Source organism: Toxorhynchites rutilus, chromosome 1, assembly GCF_029784135.1.
Source record: "Toxorhynchites rutilus septentrionalis strain SRP chromosome 1, ASM2978413v1, whole genome shotgun sequence".
Classification (NCBI taxonomy): Eukaryota; Metazoa; Arthropoda; class Insecta; order Diptera; family Culicidae; genus Toxorhynchites; species Toxorhynchites rutilus.
In genome coordinates this window covers 29,350,473-29,370,189 of record NC_073744.1, presented here as the reverse complement: position 1 = coordinate 29,370,189, position 19,717 = coordinate 29,350,473, and the positions used below count along the sequence as shown (strand labels likewise).

Genomic DNA, 19,717 nt, shown 5'->3' with positions numbered 1-19,717 from the left:
AATGTCGACGTCTAGTCGCGCCATACCTTCTATTAGATTAATAGGCTCGAGGTCAATTTAAAATTTTAAAAAATTTGAGTGAAAATTTTGACTTGGTGTTATTTGATTACATGAAACACCTAGTCCTGGCCCCGACTTAACTACTGTGATATTCCCGCTTAAATCATTGAATTAAAATCATTTTTAGACAAATTCCTTGAGGATTTTTCACCACTCGAACATTAATATAATTCTCAATTACATAGAATACAATTCGTTACGGAGAAGTAAATTTCAATACGATAATTTTATTTTCAAGGTGTGTTCACTCCAACAATCCATTATCATTATCCGTTTCCAAAAAACGGAGCACAAAGCTTAATGCAGTCAAAGCGAATAGTAACTAGTGTTATTATGAATCTGAGGATCAGAACGTACAGGTATTTGAGTAACAATTCGGGTGTGTTGAACGATCCAGAACTAGTAATACATTACAACATTTTCTCAATTTGAACAGCGCGATGATATCAAAATCGTTTTTTTTTATTTAAACCACTTCTGTATTGTTTAGAGATTCGCTGTTCTTCCATGAATGCCTATAACAAGTTTCAAACAAAGTGCTTGATTTTTTGAAAACTCAAACAACCAGTCAACGTCCGTTCTTCTTGATGGTTGGATTTGTTCTACAGCCTATACTGTTGCTTTTTTAGCTATTTATTTTATTTAAGGCGTCGTGCACAAATTACGTAACGCGATAAGGGGTGGGGGAGGGGGATCGAGGTTGCGTTACTTTCTGTGGATTAGAGATAGGAAATTGCGTTACGTAGGGGGGGATTTTTAGCGTTACGTAATTTGTGCACGACGCCTAAGCTCATTGAGCAGTTCAGCTTAAATAGAGCAGAATTTATGTACAAATGTGTTGAATCTAAAAGGTCAGTTTCAGATTTACGCAAGGTGGCGCATTTGTAGTAGTGATCGCTCCATACATAGCTGACTACGATCAGCCTGCCGCACTTGAAGATGCAGAAAAGTGCTTGGATGGCGGCGGGTTCAGATGAAAGGTTTGAGTCTGGTAGTCATTACATTACAGTTTATTTCGATTTTTGATTTTTTTTTTGAGATTATCTTCCTGTCCTGTGAACAGTTTGAACAGGTGGACGAGACTCCACTGCAATGTAGCCCTTTCGACGTAAGACGTAAGACGTATTCCTATTGTTCGAATGTTCACAGTTGCACCGTACACAGCGGAACAGTTGACATGAGTCATCTATTGTTGTGTTATCATTAGCACCAAATACCGATCATTCTTGCTGCAAGCAGCAGATCGTGAGTGAACGGTGAGAGGCTGGGATCACCGTCACATGATGATTGTTGCGTTGCATATTTTCATATTCCCCTTGGATAGAATTATATTGTACGGCTCTAGCTACGATTGTTTTCGAAATATTAGTGATATAATCAAATCATATTTCGTTACTGCTCTAGTCGCTTTTTGTTCGACTCAACTGTATCTTTCGCAGAACGACAACAAGAAATCCGAAATTAATCGTGTTGTCGGCAATCAAGTTTATACAGTTTTCAGTTTTCGATCGACAAATACAGCTCACCTTATCCAGCTTGCAATGTATTGTACATTCCAAAATTCAGACAATTGATCAAACATCAATTTGTTTTTTTATTATTTCGAATAGAATCAGAATGCATCGAGCTGTTGCATTGAATAGCATTGAAATAACTCTTTAGTGATAGATTCGGTAGCCCTGAAAAGCACAGATGGATTAATTCTTGTTGTCGAGAGAATATCTTTACCATCACCGCCATTACACCACTGTGTGCTAGATCGATTACACGAAAGCGATGGGTGACGGTTGTCCGTTGGATGACAGGAAAAATAAAACTCGTTGGCTGCTTCTACCCGCTGCTGTCGATGGTATTAATGGTTATGCTCGAACGGTGGCCTTATAGCCTCCGCGGACTGCAGACCTTTTATGAGCCAACCATTTAGTCGACTTCTCAATCAGTACGGAGCGATGTGCATACTCGCACATTGCACCAATTCAGTTGGGCCGGTGTTTGCACCTGAGAGTTTGCACTAGCCCAACCCGACCTAACTATCGGCCGACACAAAAGTCTGCAGTCAGCGTAGGCTCTTAGAGCACCCGCACACTTCAGACTTTTTTTTTCAGCCGACAGTTCTACTGGTGCTACTGGTGCAAAAACCGACCCAACTGAATCGGTGTAATGTGCGCATATGCATACCTCTCCGTACTGATTAAGAAGCCGACCGAACTGTCGATCGACAAGTCAGTCTGCAGTCTGCGGGGGCTCTTAATGTGTGAGTTGCGCTTCACGGTGAGAAACTGAACGATGTTTTTGGAAAGCGACTGCAAAATTTAGTCGAGTTATTAAACAAATTCATTCATGTTCATAAGCTTCGAGTAACCGGTCATGTGCTGTGAGCGTCTCCGTTAAAGCATTGTTTTCGGTTACCGTTGGCTGTTATTTTTTTTTTTTTTTTATCGCCCGGGTGTGCTTTTTTCGCGCGTTTTCGAACTGTTCGAGATATCGTAAAACGCAGTGTGAACTCGGAATTAGTGAGAAAAGCAGAATCATCAAAGCCTGGCAAGGCCAGCCGGCTTTCAGTTTTCGCCGATTTGTCGCCATCGCAATCGAAGTCGGACATCGGTGCTCAGTTGCACGCACACAATACCAGCGCGATTCGCTGTTCACTTACAGCAGTGTGAAGGAGAGCATCACTTCTTAGTGGTGTGTGATAGTGCCGAGCGCTCAAGCGCTCCGATTGAGAAGCAAGCAGCGGTTGCCAGTTCATCAGCACTGGGTGCATTGTGATTAGAGGTACCAATTACGGAATGGCAGAAGGAGGGGGAGGATCTCCAGATATGGAGATCTCTGATGATGACTCCCCTCTGGTTGAAAAACAAATAAAGGAACAGCGAAGACACTTAAACGCGTTCCTACATCAGAGGATGTTTCGTCCGGGGACGAGTCTGCTAACTCTAGCAAGCCCCCCTCTAAAAAACCTGCAAATATCTCCTCTCCAACCCCCCTCGCTCCTACCCCAGCTCAGATTTCGCCTCCCCATCCTGTTGTCCCCGATCCCCTTCAATCCTCGTCATCTCCTTCTCCTCCTGTTGTCTTCTCTCCACGTGTCAAGGTCTATCCTGAAGATGCACCTGGAACTGGTCCGTGGGTTGTTTTCTTCAGGCCTAAGCCAAACGGAAAAGCACTTAATGTTATTCAGATCATGAAAGATCTGGCAAGATACTCCTCCGTGACAGAAATTACGAAGGTTAGACCGACCAAACTGCGTGTTGTCGTGGCTGATCGGAAAGACGCAAACGGTATTGTCGTCGACCAGAGGTTTACCCTGGAATATCGTGTCTACGTGCCTTCCCATGACGTAGAAATCTCGGGGGTGATAACCGAAACGGGTCTGACGTGCAAATCAATTATGGAAGGAGATGGCAGATTTAAAAAGCTGCCTTTGATTAAGGTTAAAATCTTAGAATGCCGACAACTCGGCAAAGTCTCCCAGGAAGGGAAAGAATCGAAATTTACGCCGTCCGACTCGTTTAGAGTCACTTTTGCTGGCTCCGCCCTCCCTGACTACGTTATGGTGGACAAATTGAGGCTACCGCTGCGACTCTTCGTGCCAAAGCCCATGACTTGCCTGAAATGCATGTCAGTTGGTCACACAGCAGCTTACTGCGCCAACAAGGAGCGCTGTGCCACTTGCGGAGAGCAACATGTGGACAAATCCTGCAGTGCGATTGAGCAAAAGTGTCCATATTGCGGAGGAAATCCGCACGTGCTCTCGGCTTGTGAAACTTACAAGAGTCGCTGGGAGAAGCAGAAGCGCTCTTTAAAGGAACGCTCGAAGCGCACTTTTGCGGAAATTTTGAAGGGCGCTTCTCCATTGGCCCAACAGCAACAACCTTTAACCGCAAACAATGTCTTCGCTTCGCTGCCAGTTGACGAAATGGAAGCGGATACAGCTAACGAGGGCACACCGTACATCTTCCAAGGGAATCCCCGGCGCAAAAATGTGACCACTCCCAAAGTTCAAGGACAAGCCCCTCCGGTTATACCCTCTGTTAGCATGCCTAAAAAATCGAGTGCAGCGGACAAGCAAAATCAGGTTCCTCCTGGCTTCCGTGGGAATAATTCACCTTCGAACGACCCAGCACTCGAAGGGACATCAAAAACCCCAACTGTTCCTATTTTACCGACCAGTTCAACTTCCCAATCGGGATTTATAAAGTTGACTGACCTTGTGGCTCAAATCTTCACATGCTTTAATGTTTCCGACTCCATCAGAACCATTGTCATATCAATGCTTCCAGTATTAAAGACAATTTTGCAACAATTGATGCAAACATGGCCCCTCCTTGCAATGATTATCTCTCTTGATGTCTAATTCAAATAGAGAGGTCGGAGATATCACTGTTTTACAGTGGAATTGTCGTAGTCTTATCCCTAAATTGGATACATTCAAATTTTTAATTCATAACTTCAATTGTGATGTTTTTGCTCTGTCCGAAACTTGGCTTTCTTCGCGAGATGATCTCTCTTTCCACGATTTTAATATTATACGCTTGGACCGTGATGACAGATACGGAGGGGTGCTATTGGGGATCAATAAGTGCCACTCATTTTTTCGAATTGACCTTCCACCTATTGGAGGGATTGAAGCTGTTGCTTGTCATGCAAACATCAGAGGAAAAGACCTCTGTATTGTCAGCTTGTATTGGCCTCCGAGAGCTGCGGTTAGCCGCAAGCAACTTGTTGACATGTGCTCACTCCTTCCTGAGCCACGATTGATCTTGGGAGACTTCAATTCTCACGGAACTGCCTGGGGGGAACAGTACGACGACAATCGTTCACTGTTGATATATGATCTTTGTAACAGCTTCAATATGACACTTTTGAACACTGGGGAAACAACACGTGTACCTAAACCTCCTGCTAACCCAAGTGCTCTTGACCTCTCGCTTTGCTCGAATTCACTATCGTTAGATTGCAAGTGGAATGTTATCCAGGACCCCAACGGTAGTGATCACTTGCCAATCAAAATTTCCATCACCATTGGGTCGAATTTTTCTGAATCTATAAACATGGCATATGACCTCACAAGACACATTGACTGGAAAAAATATGCGGACGCGATTGCTCTAGCCATCAATTCCAGAGATGGTTTACCTCCATTGGAGGAGTATAACTTCCTTTCTCGTTTGATCTATGACAGCGCGGTTCGCGCTCAAACGAAACCCATCCCAGGCTCCACTATTCGTCGAAGGCCTCCCAATCCATGGTGGGATAGCCAATGTTCCAAGCTTTATCAGGATAAATCGAACGCATTCAAAGCTTTTCGGAAACGTGGAACCCCTGAAAATTTTCAGACGTATTTGGACCTTGAAAATCAATTTAAAAACTTGATCAAAGGGAAAAAACGTGCTTATTGGCGAAATTTCGTGAGAGGTTTGTCACGAGAAACGTCAATGAAAAAATTATGGAAAGTGGCTCGAAACATGAGAAATCGCTCTTCATCCAATGAAAGCGAGGAATATTCACATCGATGGATTTTGAATTTTGCACGGAAGGTTTGTCCTGATTCCGCTCCTGTGCAAAAAATTGTTCGAGATATACCACAAGATAGGTGCGATCTTGATTCCGAGTTTTCGATGGTAGAATTCTCTCTTGCTCTGCTTTCATGTAACAATTCTGCTCCGGGATCGGATAGAATTAAGTTCAACTTGCTGAAAAACCTCCCTGATGTGGCGAAACATCGCTTGTTGAATTTATTCAATCGGTTTCTGGAGAATAATATTGTTCCAGATGATTGGAGACAAGTACGAGTTATAGCTATTCAAAAACCCGGAAAACCCGCGTCCGACTTCAATTCGTACCGCCCAATAGCAATGCTGTCTTGTATACGGAAATTGTTGGAGAAAATGATCTTGTTTCGCCTTGATCGATGGGTTGAAACGAATGGCCTACTCTCAGATACACAATATGGGTTCCGCAGGGGCAAGGGGACGAATGATTGTCTTGCGTTGCTTTCTTCAGAAATTCAAATGGCTTACGCCGGAAAAAAACAAATGGCTTCAGTATTCTTGGACATAAAGGGGGCCTTTGATTCTGTTTCAATAGAGGTTTTGACAGACAAATTACACTCTCGGGGTCTGCCGCCTCTATTGAATAATATGTTATATAACTTGCTTTGTGAGAAGCATTTGAACTTTTCTCACGGAGATTCGGCAGTAAGTCGGGTCTCTTACATGGGCCTCCCCCAGGGCTCATGTTTAAGCCCCCTTTTGTACAACTTCTATGTAAGCGACATCGACAATTGCCTTACACAAAATTGCAGCCTAAGACAACTTGCAGATGATGGAGTGGTCTCTGTCGTAGGATCAACAGAATCCGACCTACAAGAACCCTTACAAGATACTTTGAACAATTTTTCAACCTGGGCCATTGGGCTAGGGATCGAATTCTCCACGGAGAAAACAGAGATGGTGGTTTTTTCTAGGAAGCATAGACCAGCAAAACCAAAGCTTCAACTTTTGGGTAAACCGATCACTCATGCTATGTCATTCAAGTATCTTGGGGTCTGGTTCGACTCCAAATGTACTTGGGGGGCCCATATTAGGTATCTGAGTAAAAAATGCCAACAAAGAATAAATTTTCTCCGTACAATTACCGGCACCTGGTGGGGAGCCCATCCCGAAGATCTTATAATGTTGTATAGAACAACTATTCTCTCAGTGATGGAGTATGGCAGTTTCTGTTTTCAATCAGCTGCCAAAACACACTTAATTAAACTCGAGCGAATTCAGTATCTTTGTCTCCGTATTGCGTTGGGATGTATGCCCTCAACGCATACCATGAGTCTCGAGGTTTTGGCAGGCCTACTCCCACTAAAAGATCGCTTCAATTTATTATCTCTTCGGTTCTTCATCCGGTGTAAGGTCATGAACCTATTGGTGATCGGAAATTTTGAGCGGCTGATCGAGCTAAATTTTCACTCCGGATTCATGAGTTCATATCATGAATTCATCTCCATGCAGGTTGATTCTTCTTCGTATATTCCCAACCGTGTTTGTTTCCCTGACTACATCAATTCCTCTGTGCATTTTGATCTGTCCATGAAGCAAGATATCCATGGATATTCAGATTACCAACGATCGAGGATCGCTCCAACGATCTTCGATGAAAAATATAGGGGTATCAATTGTGATAATATGTACTTTACTGATGGGTCCACTATAAATGAGTCCACAGGATTTGGAGTGTTCAACGAATTTTTTAGCACCTCACACAGTCTTCAGAATCCTTGCTCAGTGTATATTGCTGAATTGGCAGCAATTCATTGGGCGCTGGACAGCGTCGCCTCACGACCTGTTGAACACTATTACATTGTAACGGATAGTCTTAGCTCTGTCGAAGCTATCCGTTCAGTGAGGCCGGAAAAGCACTCGCCGTACTTCCTTGAGAGAATACGAAAAATTTTGAGTGCTTTATCCAGACGCTGTTATGTCATTACCTTTGTGTGGGTCCCTTCTCATTGCTCAATTCCGGGTAATGAGAGGGCTGACTCATTAGCAAAGGTAGGTGCGATTGAAGGCGATATTTATCAGCGTCAAATCGCCTTCAATGAATTTTACTCTTTAGTCCGTAAAAATACCATCGCTAACTGGCAACGCAAATGGAACGAAGATGAATTGGGCCGGTGGCTTCACTCGATTATCCCTAAGGTTAGCCTCAAACCATGGTTCAAAAGTCTGGACTTGAGTTGGGACTTTATTCGCACCTTCTCCCGACTCATGTCCAATCACTGTTCGTTAGACGCGCTACTCTTTCGTTTCAGTCTGGCCGGCAGCAATATCTGCGTTTGTGGCCGAGGTTACCACGACATCGAACACGTTGTTTGGTCGTGTGAGGTGTATCTTGTTGCCAGATCGAATTTAGAGAACTCCCTTCGGGCTAGAGGAAGGCAGCCCAATGTGCCGGTGAGAGATGTGTTGGCTCGGTTAGACCTTGATTACATGTCCCAAATATATGTTTTCCTTAAATCTATCGATGTTCGTGTGTGATTATCCTTATATCCTTATACCCTCCATTTCTTCCTTTGTGAGTAATTGGTCCGCTTGCTATAAACAGAAGAATGAAATGTAAATTCACAACTGATGTACGAATAGATTTAAGAATTGAGTGTGTGTGATTATCAACATTGTAATAATTTCCATATACCCCATCCTTTTCCTGAGAAAATGTCACCCTTTTAATCTCGAGTCCACCACGAGTAATCGGTTTCTCACATTACTAACCATAGATTTAAGAAAATTGTTCATATATATAGTTTTAAAAATATATTTAAGATTTCGGCTCCTTTAAACTTATGTAACTGAGCCTGTAAAAATAAACGAATTTATAAAAAAAAAAAAAAAAAAAAAAATTAAACAAATTCAGATTTTAATCTGAAAGACCCTGTACATTGCTTATCAGGCGGATTATTGTTCTACCTAGTTGTATGCAATTGTGATGATATTCATATCTCTCCGAAATTAAGGCAAATTATGGTTAAGTTGAAAAATTAACCATAAGCCAACTGTAACCATTCGTAACCACTCTGTGCTTAAGTTACTGTATAGTAAAAGTGCTAGGAATTCTCGAATTACCGAAAGATGTACAATGAGAATGGTTTGCTACTCCCAAGCGACATCCAGTGTGTTCTGTGTGCAATTTCGCAGCTTCAGGTCAATCAAACATGTGTACAGTCTACCCAAACTTCAGCTCAAGCTGTATAACAAAAGTGTTAGGAACTATTCAAAACGCCAAATTATAGATTCTAACGCTACACATGTGATAATGAAATTTTGTTCAATTGTTTTGATAAATTATTCAGTACTTCAAATAGGATTAATTCAACACGAATTCAGTTTGAAGAATCGCAGTGTCTTGTTGTCAAACTTGATCATCCTTAATTTTTCTGTCCAGTATCTACCAGGTGGGCGAGTTGAAATTGTTCGGGGTTTTAAACGGTTTTATTTAGCTTGCCCAGTAATCTGCATGTTTGTATGTTTGTAATATGTTTGTCTGTAGCGCTTTGCTACATCAATAGAAATTTAATCCGCTTCCTGTTGACCGATTGATCCTTTATCTCTGCAGTCATTATAAAACTGCGCATTTCATGATTTTGAAAATCCAAGATGGCGGCCGCTACAAAATGGCGGGTTACACATTTTCTCAAAACCCCATCAATATGGGTTTTCCCAAAACTCCATCAAAATGGGTATCAAATGAAAGGGCTTGACTAGTAGAACACTGTTATTCGTGAGGAATGCAATTCCAAAATGGACGCCACCACAAAATTACGGATTACATATTTACTCAAAACCCCATCAATATAGGTATTAAATGAAAGGGAATGACTAGTAGAACACGGGTATGAGCATTGATGAGACTAAAATAAAATCTTGGGACATATGATGAAAATATTAACTACGGAAAACCAGCATGCCCCACGATTTTATTTTAGTCTCATCAATGCCCTAGATTAAGGGGTGTGATAACTACTACTTGCCTGATTATTTTTTAGCTTTCGTACATTATCTGTATTATTATTATGTTTTATCACAATGAAACCGTTTAACATGAAAAATGTTTTTATTTGGTTTTTATGATTTATTTTCAGATTTTCATATGATTTTCAGGAAAGTTAAAAAAATATTTATATTTGAAGTAACTCCCGTTTCATTCTACACATTTCGCCCAATTCCCAGGCAAATTGTGGAATACTTTCCAATAAAACATTTTGTTTGATTCGACGAAAACCATTCGCCGAGCGGTTTTTCGACATTTTTTATATTCGGCGAAGTGCTGCTGCGCAAGTGCCTGTCACATTGAAGCAATGAGCTAATAATCTGACTGGGCCAGGTCTGCAGAATACGGCGGGTGTTTAAACGTTTCCCAGTTAAGTGTTTTTATTACGTCCTCCACGGCTTTAGCGGTGTGTGCCGATGCGTTATCATGCAGTAAAATCACTTCACCGTGTCTTCGGGCCCATTCCGGTCTTTTTTTCCATCAATGCAAAGTTAAAAATTATCATTTGTTGTCGGTGGCGATATGTATTCATACAGCTTGGAGAAACTTAGTTTCATTTTCTCATTTTTATATCAAATTTAAATTCAATTCAACTATCTTATGCCTATGTTGCGTTTCCTCTGCCTTCAAGTGTAACTCACCTGTTGTATACACTTTACGGTCAATAACTAATTAATTTGCGTTATCTTGACATTGTCTCATTCTCGTTCCGTTTCCATCTACGCATCTCCGGAACAAGAAAAAAAGCTCTAAATAACTAGAGTCGTCCAGTATGGGCACGCAATGAAGCGCACAAATTAATTGAAGCTGTCAGTTTAGGCAAGGCAACAAAGCATAACATATCATATTTACCTCCCCCCGCGTCAGGTATTGTCGTGCGGATAGAACGAACAGAAAGGAGTAAAGAATCTCACCACACATACCAGACAAACTCACACGCTTACCGTGTGCACAGTCTTAGTAGTATCCCGCGATATTAGTGTTAGCAGCAGCTTTTGTTGATGTAACTCATCCCCTCAGGGCCGACAGGTTTCGGTATCGGCTCTCGGGCGGCAGAGTCACCACAGGCAGCAGTCGCACTTTGTTTTGTTTGCTGGTGGATGCATGGCATCACACAACTCAATCGCTCAAGTTTTAGTTTACGACATTGCGGTTACCAGTATGTCACCGACTGTGTGACTGGTTGTTGCGCTTCTTACTCATCGGATCGAACAAGTTTTGAATACTCGATTAGCGGAAGACATTCGCGCAGTATTTGGCTTGTGGCAAGCCACAAACGACGGTCCAAGGGAATCATACCTTCGGGCCAACTGTGTGCTTCTCAATCGTGAGTGTGGCAATTGCCTTTCTCGTACCTGGATAAGTGGTGCGGAAATGGATTGCATTTTAGTTTATTTATTGAAGAGTGCCATCTGAATTGAACATTGATATCAACAAGGAAAAAGGATAGTGCGTTGCTTGAGTTGTAGTAATTGTGAGTTTTGTGAAGCCAAGTTATTATCTAACGCGGGACCGTGAGATAACTGGTGACTAATGGTGTTTCGAGATGGACCCAATCCTAAAATAGTCGAAGATTTGCGTGGTTTTGTAGAAGCAGCTGAATATGGTTGATTAATGAATCATTATAGTCCCCGCGAGAACAATACACAAGTTGTCGAGATTTGTATTCATGTATCGAAACGTTCTTCTTCCAGACACACAACTGATAAACACTGCGTCCAAAAGTGATTGTACAGTCAATCGCAAAATTAAGTGTAAACACCTGGTTGGTTCGGTATTTTTGAGTTTCACCGGAGTTTAAAAATAAATAATATAATACCACTTATATTCGTCGAATAGTTGATCCTTTTTACTCTCATGTAGTACAGGGTAACTTCGATATAATGTACATTTTACTTTCAAAATTGTACGTTATATCGAAGCAAAATAAAGAACTCAGAAACGTAGCTTATTGTGTTGCTGTTTGAGTAGGGTTAATGAGGAAATTCAACTAGAAGACGAAGCTAATCTTTCTCATGATGTTTCCCTTCGTACTGTAAATCAAAATTTGATTCATTTAGAATCTGGAATCGCAAAACAGTTGTACTTCGGGATTGATTAAGAGTAATTTATTGTTCTTTCAGAAAAACTATAATCAAAAAAATATTCCTTTGGACTTTGAAAATGTGTACGTTATATCGAGGTAAAATGTACGTTATATCGAGTGACGTTATATCGAGGGTACGCCATAACGAGGGTACGTTATATCGAAGTTTCCCTGTAGTAAGAAAAAAATAAAATGGTCTCATTTTTACCTCGTGTTCAGAGAACAAACAAAATTCAGACGCAGCAAAATTGAGTGTACAGTTCAAGTTTTTAAATTTTAATCAATCCAGAAATGTTAATACAGTAGAACCTCGATTATCCGCGAGCGGATGAATTGCCTAGTAATTCTATAAACCTTCCCGAAATTTGCCATTGAGTGGTAGGGTCTTGCGCTTTTGTTGTGGTCATGACTTTCACATTATCTGAACATTGGTGTACACGACCTTACAGATAGATATTTTAATGATGCTTTCTGTATTGATGAAACATAGTTTTCATGCAACATCTTTTTTTCGTGTTGACACCTCTTTTTTAACCCTTTATTACGTTATCCGCGTTTTTCGTTATACGCGGTGACCTAACCCGACTATTCCGCGGTTTACCGGAGTTCTATTGTATATAAAAAAATCAATCCTCTAGTATTAGATATGACCCCCCTTTGGCGTCCAGCATTACCTGCAAGCGCCGTGGCATCAATTCGGCGAGATTTCTGATCACTGTAGACGGAATACTTTGTCAGATCTCCATAATCGCCGTTTCGAGTTCCACTTTGTTCCCTGGATTTTTATTCGTCAGACGGTTCTTAATTTTCCAAATTGTTAAACTCCATGGTTCCAGTTCCAGAAACCGCCGTTGCAGCATACAACAGCTGACTGCCACCGCCGTGTTTTATTATGGGAACCAAATGCTGAATATGAAGCACCGATTCTGGTTTTCATATTCAGCATTTGGAATCTGGCACCGATTCTGGAGTTCTGTTCCAGAACTCTTTAAGTCTGTTTACATATGACTTAGAATACTCTAGTCGTTTTTTTCATATTCACCTTTGAGATTAAAAGACTTTTCACGGCCAACACGATCGCCCAGATTGTTCCTGTATACTCATCTCTGTGATGGCAGGTCTTCCAATGGTGCCGGCTACTTGGGTAGTCAATTTAGGAATGTTTGTTTTAGGGTTCATTCACAATGTTCGCACAATTACCCGTTCATCAACACAAGACAAGACAAGATCCGTTTGCGTCCTTTACCCGGGATATTTCCATGGTTTCTTCGTATTTCCACTTGCTTATGATTTTCTTTACCGTAGCGTGGGTTTTTCCGACAGCAGCTGCTATTGCCCGCAATGTATTTTCTCAACAAGTCTTACTTATTAACATTGTACGTGTAACATTATCTATTCCTTTCCTCATACACTGCGTTTCACAACTATAGAACCACTAATTTTTTCTGAGTTTCCAGAGACATGTAAGAAGCTGGTTGAATTGACGTATATAATGTAGGATATAACAACTATGTTCACTTAAAAGACATGAATTACAATAAGTTTATCATTTGTAGGTCATCTTTAGTTCTCGATCAGTTCAAATAACCCATTTGGGGTGGTTCGACCAAGCTGCACCATGTTGTAATGTGTATTTCTTTCTACGCAGATGATACTGCTCGTTTAAGCTCTTCAAATCCCTCATACTGCTTGTAAGCTGCATCTACTATTCGTACGATCACTCATTTGTTCTTGATAGAAATTTATTGTGAAATTGACGTTAATTTTGTAAAGGAGTGTGAGTTTTTCCATCTGGTTCTATAGTTATGAAACACTGGAATTTTTGTTTCTTGAATGTTTCGCGCCTGAACACAACAATAAAGTTCAAATGGCCAGTCTTTTAAATGAAGAAAGTTGTTATATCCTACACTATATACTTCAATTTAATCGACTTCTTACATATATGTGCAAACACAGAATAAATGAGTGGTTCTACAGTTGTAAAACGCAGTGTACTTGCCATTTTGATAAAAAACTTTTCATCATCAACATCAACAAATAAACAAAAACCTTCACTACCCAAGTAGCGGTTTGGTGTTGACATCACCCACTGACGAAAAAAAAGTACGCTAAATCACAAACTTTTACTTGAAAGGTTAATTTGTTGTCAATTTTGCAATGCTTAGAATAGAGATTGTTTTCAACTTTTAGGATTAAATAATTAGAAATAAACCTCCTCCACCCTCACCCCAATCACGTGTCGTGGACTGTGAGTTTTAAAAGGCAATTCTCCTGTCGCGCGGAAAGCATGCTTTTCAGCGCTCGCTCGCTTTTTTTATTACCTGATGACATTTCTAAACATCATCTCTCTTGCAAGCACCGTTTCCCCCCCCCCTCCCCCCGCCCCGCGAAATGCGCTCCTTCAGTTGGTGTTTATCCAGTTTCACTGTGTGTATAGGATCCGCGTTCATCTCTCGCTACAAGAGTAGAACTGACCTATATTTACAAGCTTTATGTAACCAACACTATCGCTTGCTACTCACCAGTGGTTGTGATGGTGGTTGGTTAGCTGATACCGCAGCCCGATGTATGCATCCTCCGAAATGTGGTGTCAAGACAAAAACCCTTGGCGCAGGGCGGGTCGGGGGTGTGTGGGTATCGATTGGGTGGCGGATTGGAAATAGGCTTGGCGGCGGCTGTGAGACGGAAGGGAGAAAAAAACAAAGATTGGGCTTGGCAATGTGCGCTCCATTCCGCTGCATTTTGGTGTGATCCCTTGGGTCGTCGCCTTCAACACCGGTTTGTGAGGCATGCTAGCACCTTTGAGTGGGTTCTCGATGCTTGAAATACCATACCTTTCATAATAAGAAACATGTCGCGTTCTTGATGCTGTTGTTTCAGAAAAAAAGGTATATTCACCTGTTTTTATTTTGCATTCCAGTGAGCGCCATCGTCGAGTACGACTACACGGCCAAGGAGACGGATGAGCTAACGCTGAAGAAAGGTGCCATCATTACCAACATCAAAATTCAGCCCGGCGGCTGGTGGGAAGGTACACTGACGGCAACCGGCAGGACCGGTATGTTTCCGGATAACTTTGTTCGTGTGCTGGAACCGGACGATAAGAATCCAGTCGTGTTGAGGTAAGTAAGATGGATGTTCGGCGATAAACGAGTCGCGCGTGCTAATCATATGGTGCTAATTCCCGCAGGGATAAAACAGCTACCCTGAATCGAAGATGTAAAGTTATTTACAGCTACCGAGAGAACAAACCAGATGAGCTGACGTTAGCGGTCGGTGATGTCATAGAGATTTTCGAAGAAGTAAGTGTGTTCGGATTAAAATCGATATAATGTGGATATAATTCCCACCACTTCCAGGTCGAGGAAGGCTGGTGGCGGGGTAAGTTGAACGGAAAGATTGGAGTTTTCCCGTCCAACTTTGTCGAACCGATCGAATCCGCCTCGCCGACATCTGCGAATCGTAGAAGCAGTACCGGAGTGAAACCGGTACTTGAGAGCAGTTTAGCAGTTAGTAATCTTTCGAAAAGCAACAGTTTGAACAAAAGCCGAAGCAGTTTGAACAGCTCCAGGGAAGATCTGGATCATGTGACGTTGGCTCAGCAGCAGCAGCAACAATTACTAGCGGATGCACCCTCGCTTCCTCCGAAGCCTGTACGGGAGTTGTGCAGGGTTTTGTTTGCCTACGCACCAGCGAATGATGACGAGCTGAAACTCAACGAAGGGGACATCATAACGATACTTACCAAGGACCTGCCCGATAAGGGCTGGTGGAAGGGAGAATTAAGGGGCCGCATAGGGGTTTTTCCGGACAATTTCGTCGTACTGCTCCCACCAGAAGGTTAGTTTGATTTTGTTAATTTTATGTGAATTGGGTTATTTTCTAGCATTGAAACTCGTTGCAAATTTCCTAGGATTTTGAGAAAATAAATATTCCGCGTTTTGATAACTGATTGAAGATCATTTCACTAGAAAGAATAGGTGTACCAGGTGTATTCTCTAGAGCACGCTCCCATCCGTTTATTGTTTTTCCCTCAATTTGGAAAGATTCATCAAGGCTAGCAGGAACCAAAACGTATCTGACACAAGTGATCTAAAAGTTTATTCTCAAAGGTTAGTCACTTATCATGGAGCCCTCGTATCATTGGTGTAGAATCTGCTCGGGCGTAGGAATTTATGTGTTAAAGCCAGAGCATTTCAATGAGTTCATGATTTCTATCTATAAGTTTACTTTATTAGAATCGTCACTTACAAAGGGTCACAAACCACCCGCCAACCGCTCTTGTGTCGCGATCTGTACTCCGCTCTCTCTCTCTCTTTCCATCTCTCTCTCACTCTCTCTTTCCTTCTCTTTCGCCCACTCTCTCTTTCTCTTTCTCACTCTCTTTCCTTCTCTCTCTCACTCTTTTTCCTTCTCTTCCCACTCTTTCCTTCTCTCTCTCACTCTCTCTTTTCATCTCTCTCTCTCCCTCTATCTCTCTCTCCCTCTATCTCTCTCTCCCTCTATTTCTCTCTTCCTCTATCTCTCTCTCTCCCTCTATCTCCCTCTTCCTCTATCTCTCTCTCCCTCTATCTCTCTCTCTCTCCCTCTCTCTCTCTCTCCCTCTATCTCTCTCTCTCCCTCTATCTCTCTCTCTCCCTCTATCTCTCTCTCCCTCTATCTCTCTCTCCCTCTATCTCTCTCTTCCTCTATCTCTCTCTCCCTCTATCTCTCTCTCTCCCTCTATCTCTCTCTCTCCCTCTATCTCTCTCTCTCCCTCTATCTCTCTCTCCCTCTCTCTCTCTCCCCCTCTCTCTCTATATTTCCCTCTCTTTCCTTCTCTATCTTTCCCTCTCTCTCTTTCTCTCTCTTTATTTTTCCCTCTCTTTCCTTCTCTATCTTTCCCTCTCTCTCTTTCTCTTTCTCTTTATCTTTCTCTCTCTATCTCTCTTTCCTTCATTCTCTCTCTTTCTCTCTTTTTTTCTTTTTCTTTCTCTCTTTCTTTTTCTCTTTTCTCTCTCTCTTTCTTTCTTTCTTTCTTTCTCTCATTTCTCTCTTTCTTTCTTTCTCTCATTTCTCTCTCTCTTTCTTTCTCTCATTTCTCTCTCTCTTTCTTTCGTTCTCTCTCTCTTTCTTTCTTTCCTCTCTTTCTTTCTTTCTTTCTCTCTTTCTTTCTTTCTTTCTCTCTTTCTTTCTCTCTCCCTTTCTTTCTTCCTCTCTCTCTTTCTTTCTTTCTCTCTCTCTTTCTTTCTCTCTCTTTCATTTCTGTCTTTCTTTCTCTCGCGATCCTCACATCGATTCTCGAGTTTTATGTCGTTTATCTTCTCTTTCACTAACACCTATGTCATTTCCCTGAGCGGAATACGAAAAGGATTCTCCATTCATCACAATCGTATCATTACCATTATCTGTTCTTTCATCACTATTTCACACATCAGAGTCTCAGAATGAAAGAAGTGTGACTTGATCGATTCCTCTTCATAAACTTTTTCTTTAGATAATAACTCAACTGCAAAAGTGTTTCAATTTTAGTTTGCTATAGAATTCGATAGATGAGTTTCTGATCTATCTTCCACATTGTCAAATACAGCTGGGAATGTGTTTGCAGTTATGACCAAAAGTGTGAGTCGATATAGAGAAATCGATGATATCGCTTATATCCCTTTCAACAAAAACTTTCCCACAACATTTTGTATAGCACCGACTGCACAAATTGTAGAATCTGCTCGGGCGTAGGAATTTATGTGTTAAATCCAGACTATTTCATTAACTCCATGATTTCCATTTATTAGCTCTACTTTATTAGAACCATTTTTTATGAAGGTTCACAAACCAACCGCCAACCGCTCTCGTGCCGTACCCCCTACTCCGTCTCTATCGTTCGTTCATGCTTGATTAATCACACTCTCTCTTAGTTGTACGGCACCCCCCATGTTTTTGGTGCCAACATCCCAAACATCAAAAGTATTTGTTTTCTTCAAAACAGCAATACGCGTTGACGGCATTGAGCTTCGTTTCCCATTTTAGAGGAGCGTCAAAGAATAACTGATTTTCAGTCGGAATAAACGTTTTCAAAATTAAAATTATGGATGACAATTATCTTTTCCATATCAAATTAGTATCCTATTTAAACTAAAAACATTTTTGTTTGTAGGTAGTGAAAAAGTCCCATAGAAAAATTGTTTATGAAGACAACTTTATATTATAATGAAAAAATTCAGTAACAATGCTAGAATTGTATAGCCATATGGTTGAATGAAAGTCAGAAATACGTGTTTCAAGTAATTAAATAACATGATGTGAAAATTTTCATTCAAATTTTAAAATTTAAAAACCGTCTTTTTTTTGTTTATATTTATTTATTCGACAAACCAACGGGTATACAGAACCCAAATGACGCTTACGTACTAAATTATAATTAAAAACTTAATAACTAGACGGAGTATTTGTGATCGAAGAGATGTATCTCTTTCTAAGTGATGTGCGTGATATCCCGAGGTCAAAATATATACTGTATCTATTGAACTCTCGACACATACTCGATATTGGCTCGTAGTATCCGTAATTCGTGCGTGAAAACGGTATCTGGAGGAAGTTATGAGATCTCAGATTCCTTTGCTGGATATTAAAGTTCACAAGTTGTAAAAGCTCTGAACAGTCTATGTGCGACAGTATCAAGTCGGAAATGAAACATATTCTGGCAAGGTTGCGGCGATTACACAAAGAATCAAGCCCGATGAGTCTGCAGCGATGTTCGTAACTGGGAAGGTTGCTGGGTCACTCCAAGGTAGATTCCGTAGAGCAAATTTAACGAATTTGCGCTGGATAGCTTCTAGCCGCAGAATGCTGTTTTGATAGTATGGTGACCAAACAATTGATGCATACTCGAGTATCGAACGAACGAGGGAACAATATACGGCCTTTATGTAGTGTATGTCCCTGAAGTGTTTTGTTGCACGAAACATAAATCCGAGCATTTTGGATGATTTCGTCGTTATATATGCAATGTGCTCACGAAATGTAAGCCTAGAGTCGAGCATAACTCCTAGGTCCTTGACACAATTGACTCGTTGTAATATACAGCCCTGCAACTTGTAATTGAAGTGGACTGTAGTGCGTTTACGCGAGAATGAAATAATTGAGCATTTGGTGGGGTTTAGAATCATTCTATTTTAGTCACACCATGCAGCAAATGCATCGATTTGCGACTGTAGAAATGCTTTAAAGTCGTCTGCGTAAGACAATTTTTGACAATCCAAAACAAAATTGATGTCGTTCAGAAATAGCAGGAAAATGTATGGTCCTAAGTGACTTCCTTGGGGAACACCCGAAGTAACACTGAAGGTCTTGGAAATAGTGTCACCAATTTTAACAGACATCTGTCGATTTACCAGATAGGATTGCAACCATTTAAGAAAGGAGCCGTTGAAACCGAGACGATTAAGTTTGGCAATTATTAACTGGTGATTGATGGTATCGAAAGCCGCCGAAAAATCGGTGTAAACTGCATCTATTTGATAACGCGACTGTAGAGCACGAGCAATAAATGATGTGTAAACAACTAGGTTTGTGGTTGTTGATCGCTTCGAAATAAATCCATGTTGTTGTTCAGCTATATAGCTCTTGCATGTGTAGGAGATGTAATCCAAGACGATGAGCTCTAGTAGCTTAGATATTGCACATAAGCAAGCGATCCCTCTGTAGTTCTGCACTTCTTTCTTGCTGCCTTTCTTAAAAACCGGGAAGACATAAGCCTTTTTCCATATTTCTGGAAATATGCCAGAATCTACGGAGAGATTGAAAAGGAGACTCAGTGGGTAAGACAAACTATCGGTACACTTTTTCAAAACAATGGAGGGGACTCCGTCTGGTCCAGGGTTGGAAGAACGTTTCAGCTTCTAATCTGATAGCGATTACACTATCGAGTTTGGTACCCAAATTATGGCCCTAATTTGAAGTCGCCACCAGACGTCGGCACTATTTTTCTGTCATCGAGAATTACCAATTCTGGAGCAACATGTCAAAAGGCAGTTTTCTTGGCCTGCAAAT

At 41.3% G+C, this 19,717-nt stretch overlaps 1 protein-coding gene across 12 annotated transcripts in view; it reads left to right on the top strand.

Moving 5' to 3' along the window:
* LOC129771796 (bromodomain-containing protein DDB_G0270170) overlaps positions 1–19,717 on the top strand; it is a 51,476-nt gene that overhangs the window by 21,917 nt on the left and 9,842 nt on the right. For 9 of the 12 annotated variants that reach the window (XM_055775898.1, XM_055775844.1, XM_055775858.1 and 6 more), the window contains 3 exons: positions 14,610–14,811; positions 14,880–14,991; positions 15,049–15,529. In XM_055775898.1, coding sequence (XP_055631873.1) covers positions 14,610–14,811; positions 14,880–14,991; positions 15,049–15,529 — 795 coding nt within the window. Of the gene's footprint in view, positions 1–10,940; positions 11,078–11,443; positions 11,840–14,463; positions 14,495–14,609; positions 14,812–14,879; positions 14,992–15,048; positions 15,530–19,717 lie in introns of those variants that run through there. The other 3 variants (XM_055775923.1, XM_055775835.1, XM_055775906.1) reach the window with 3 other exon arrangements.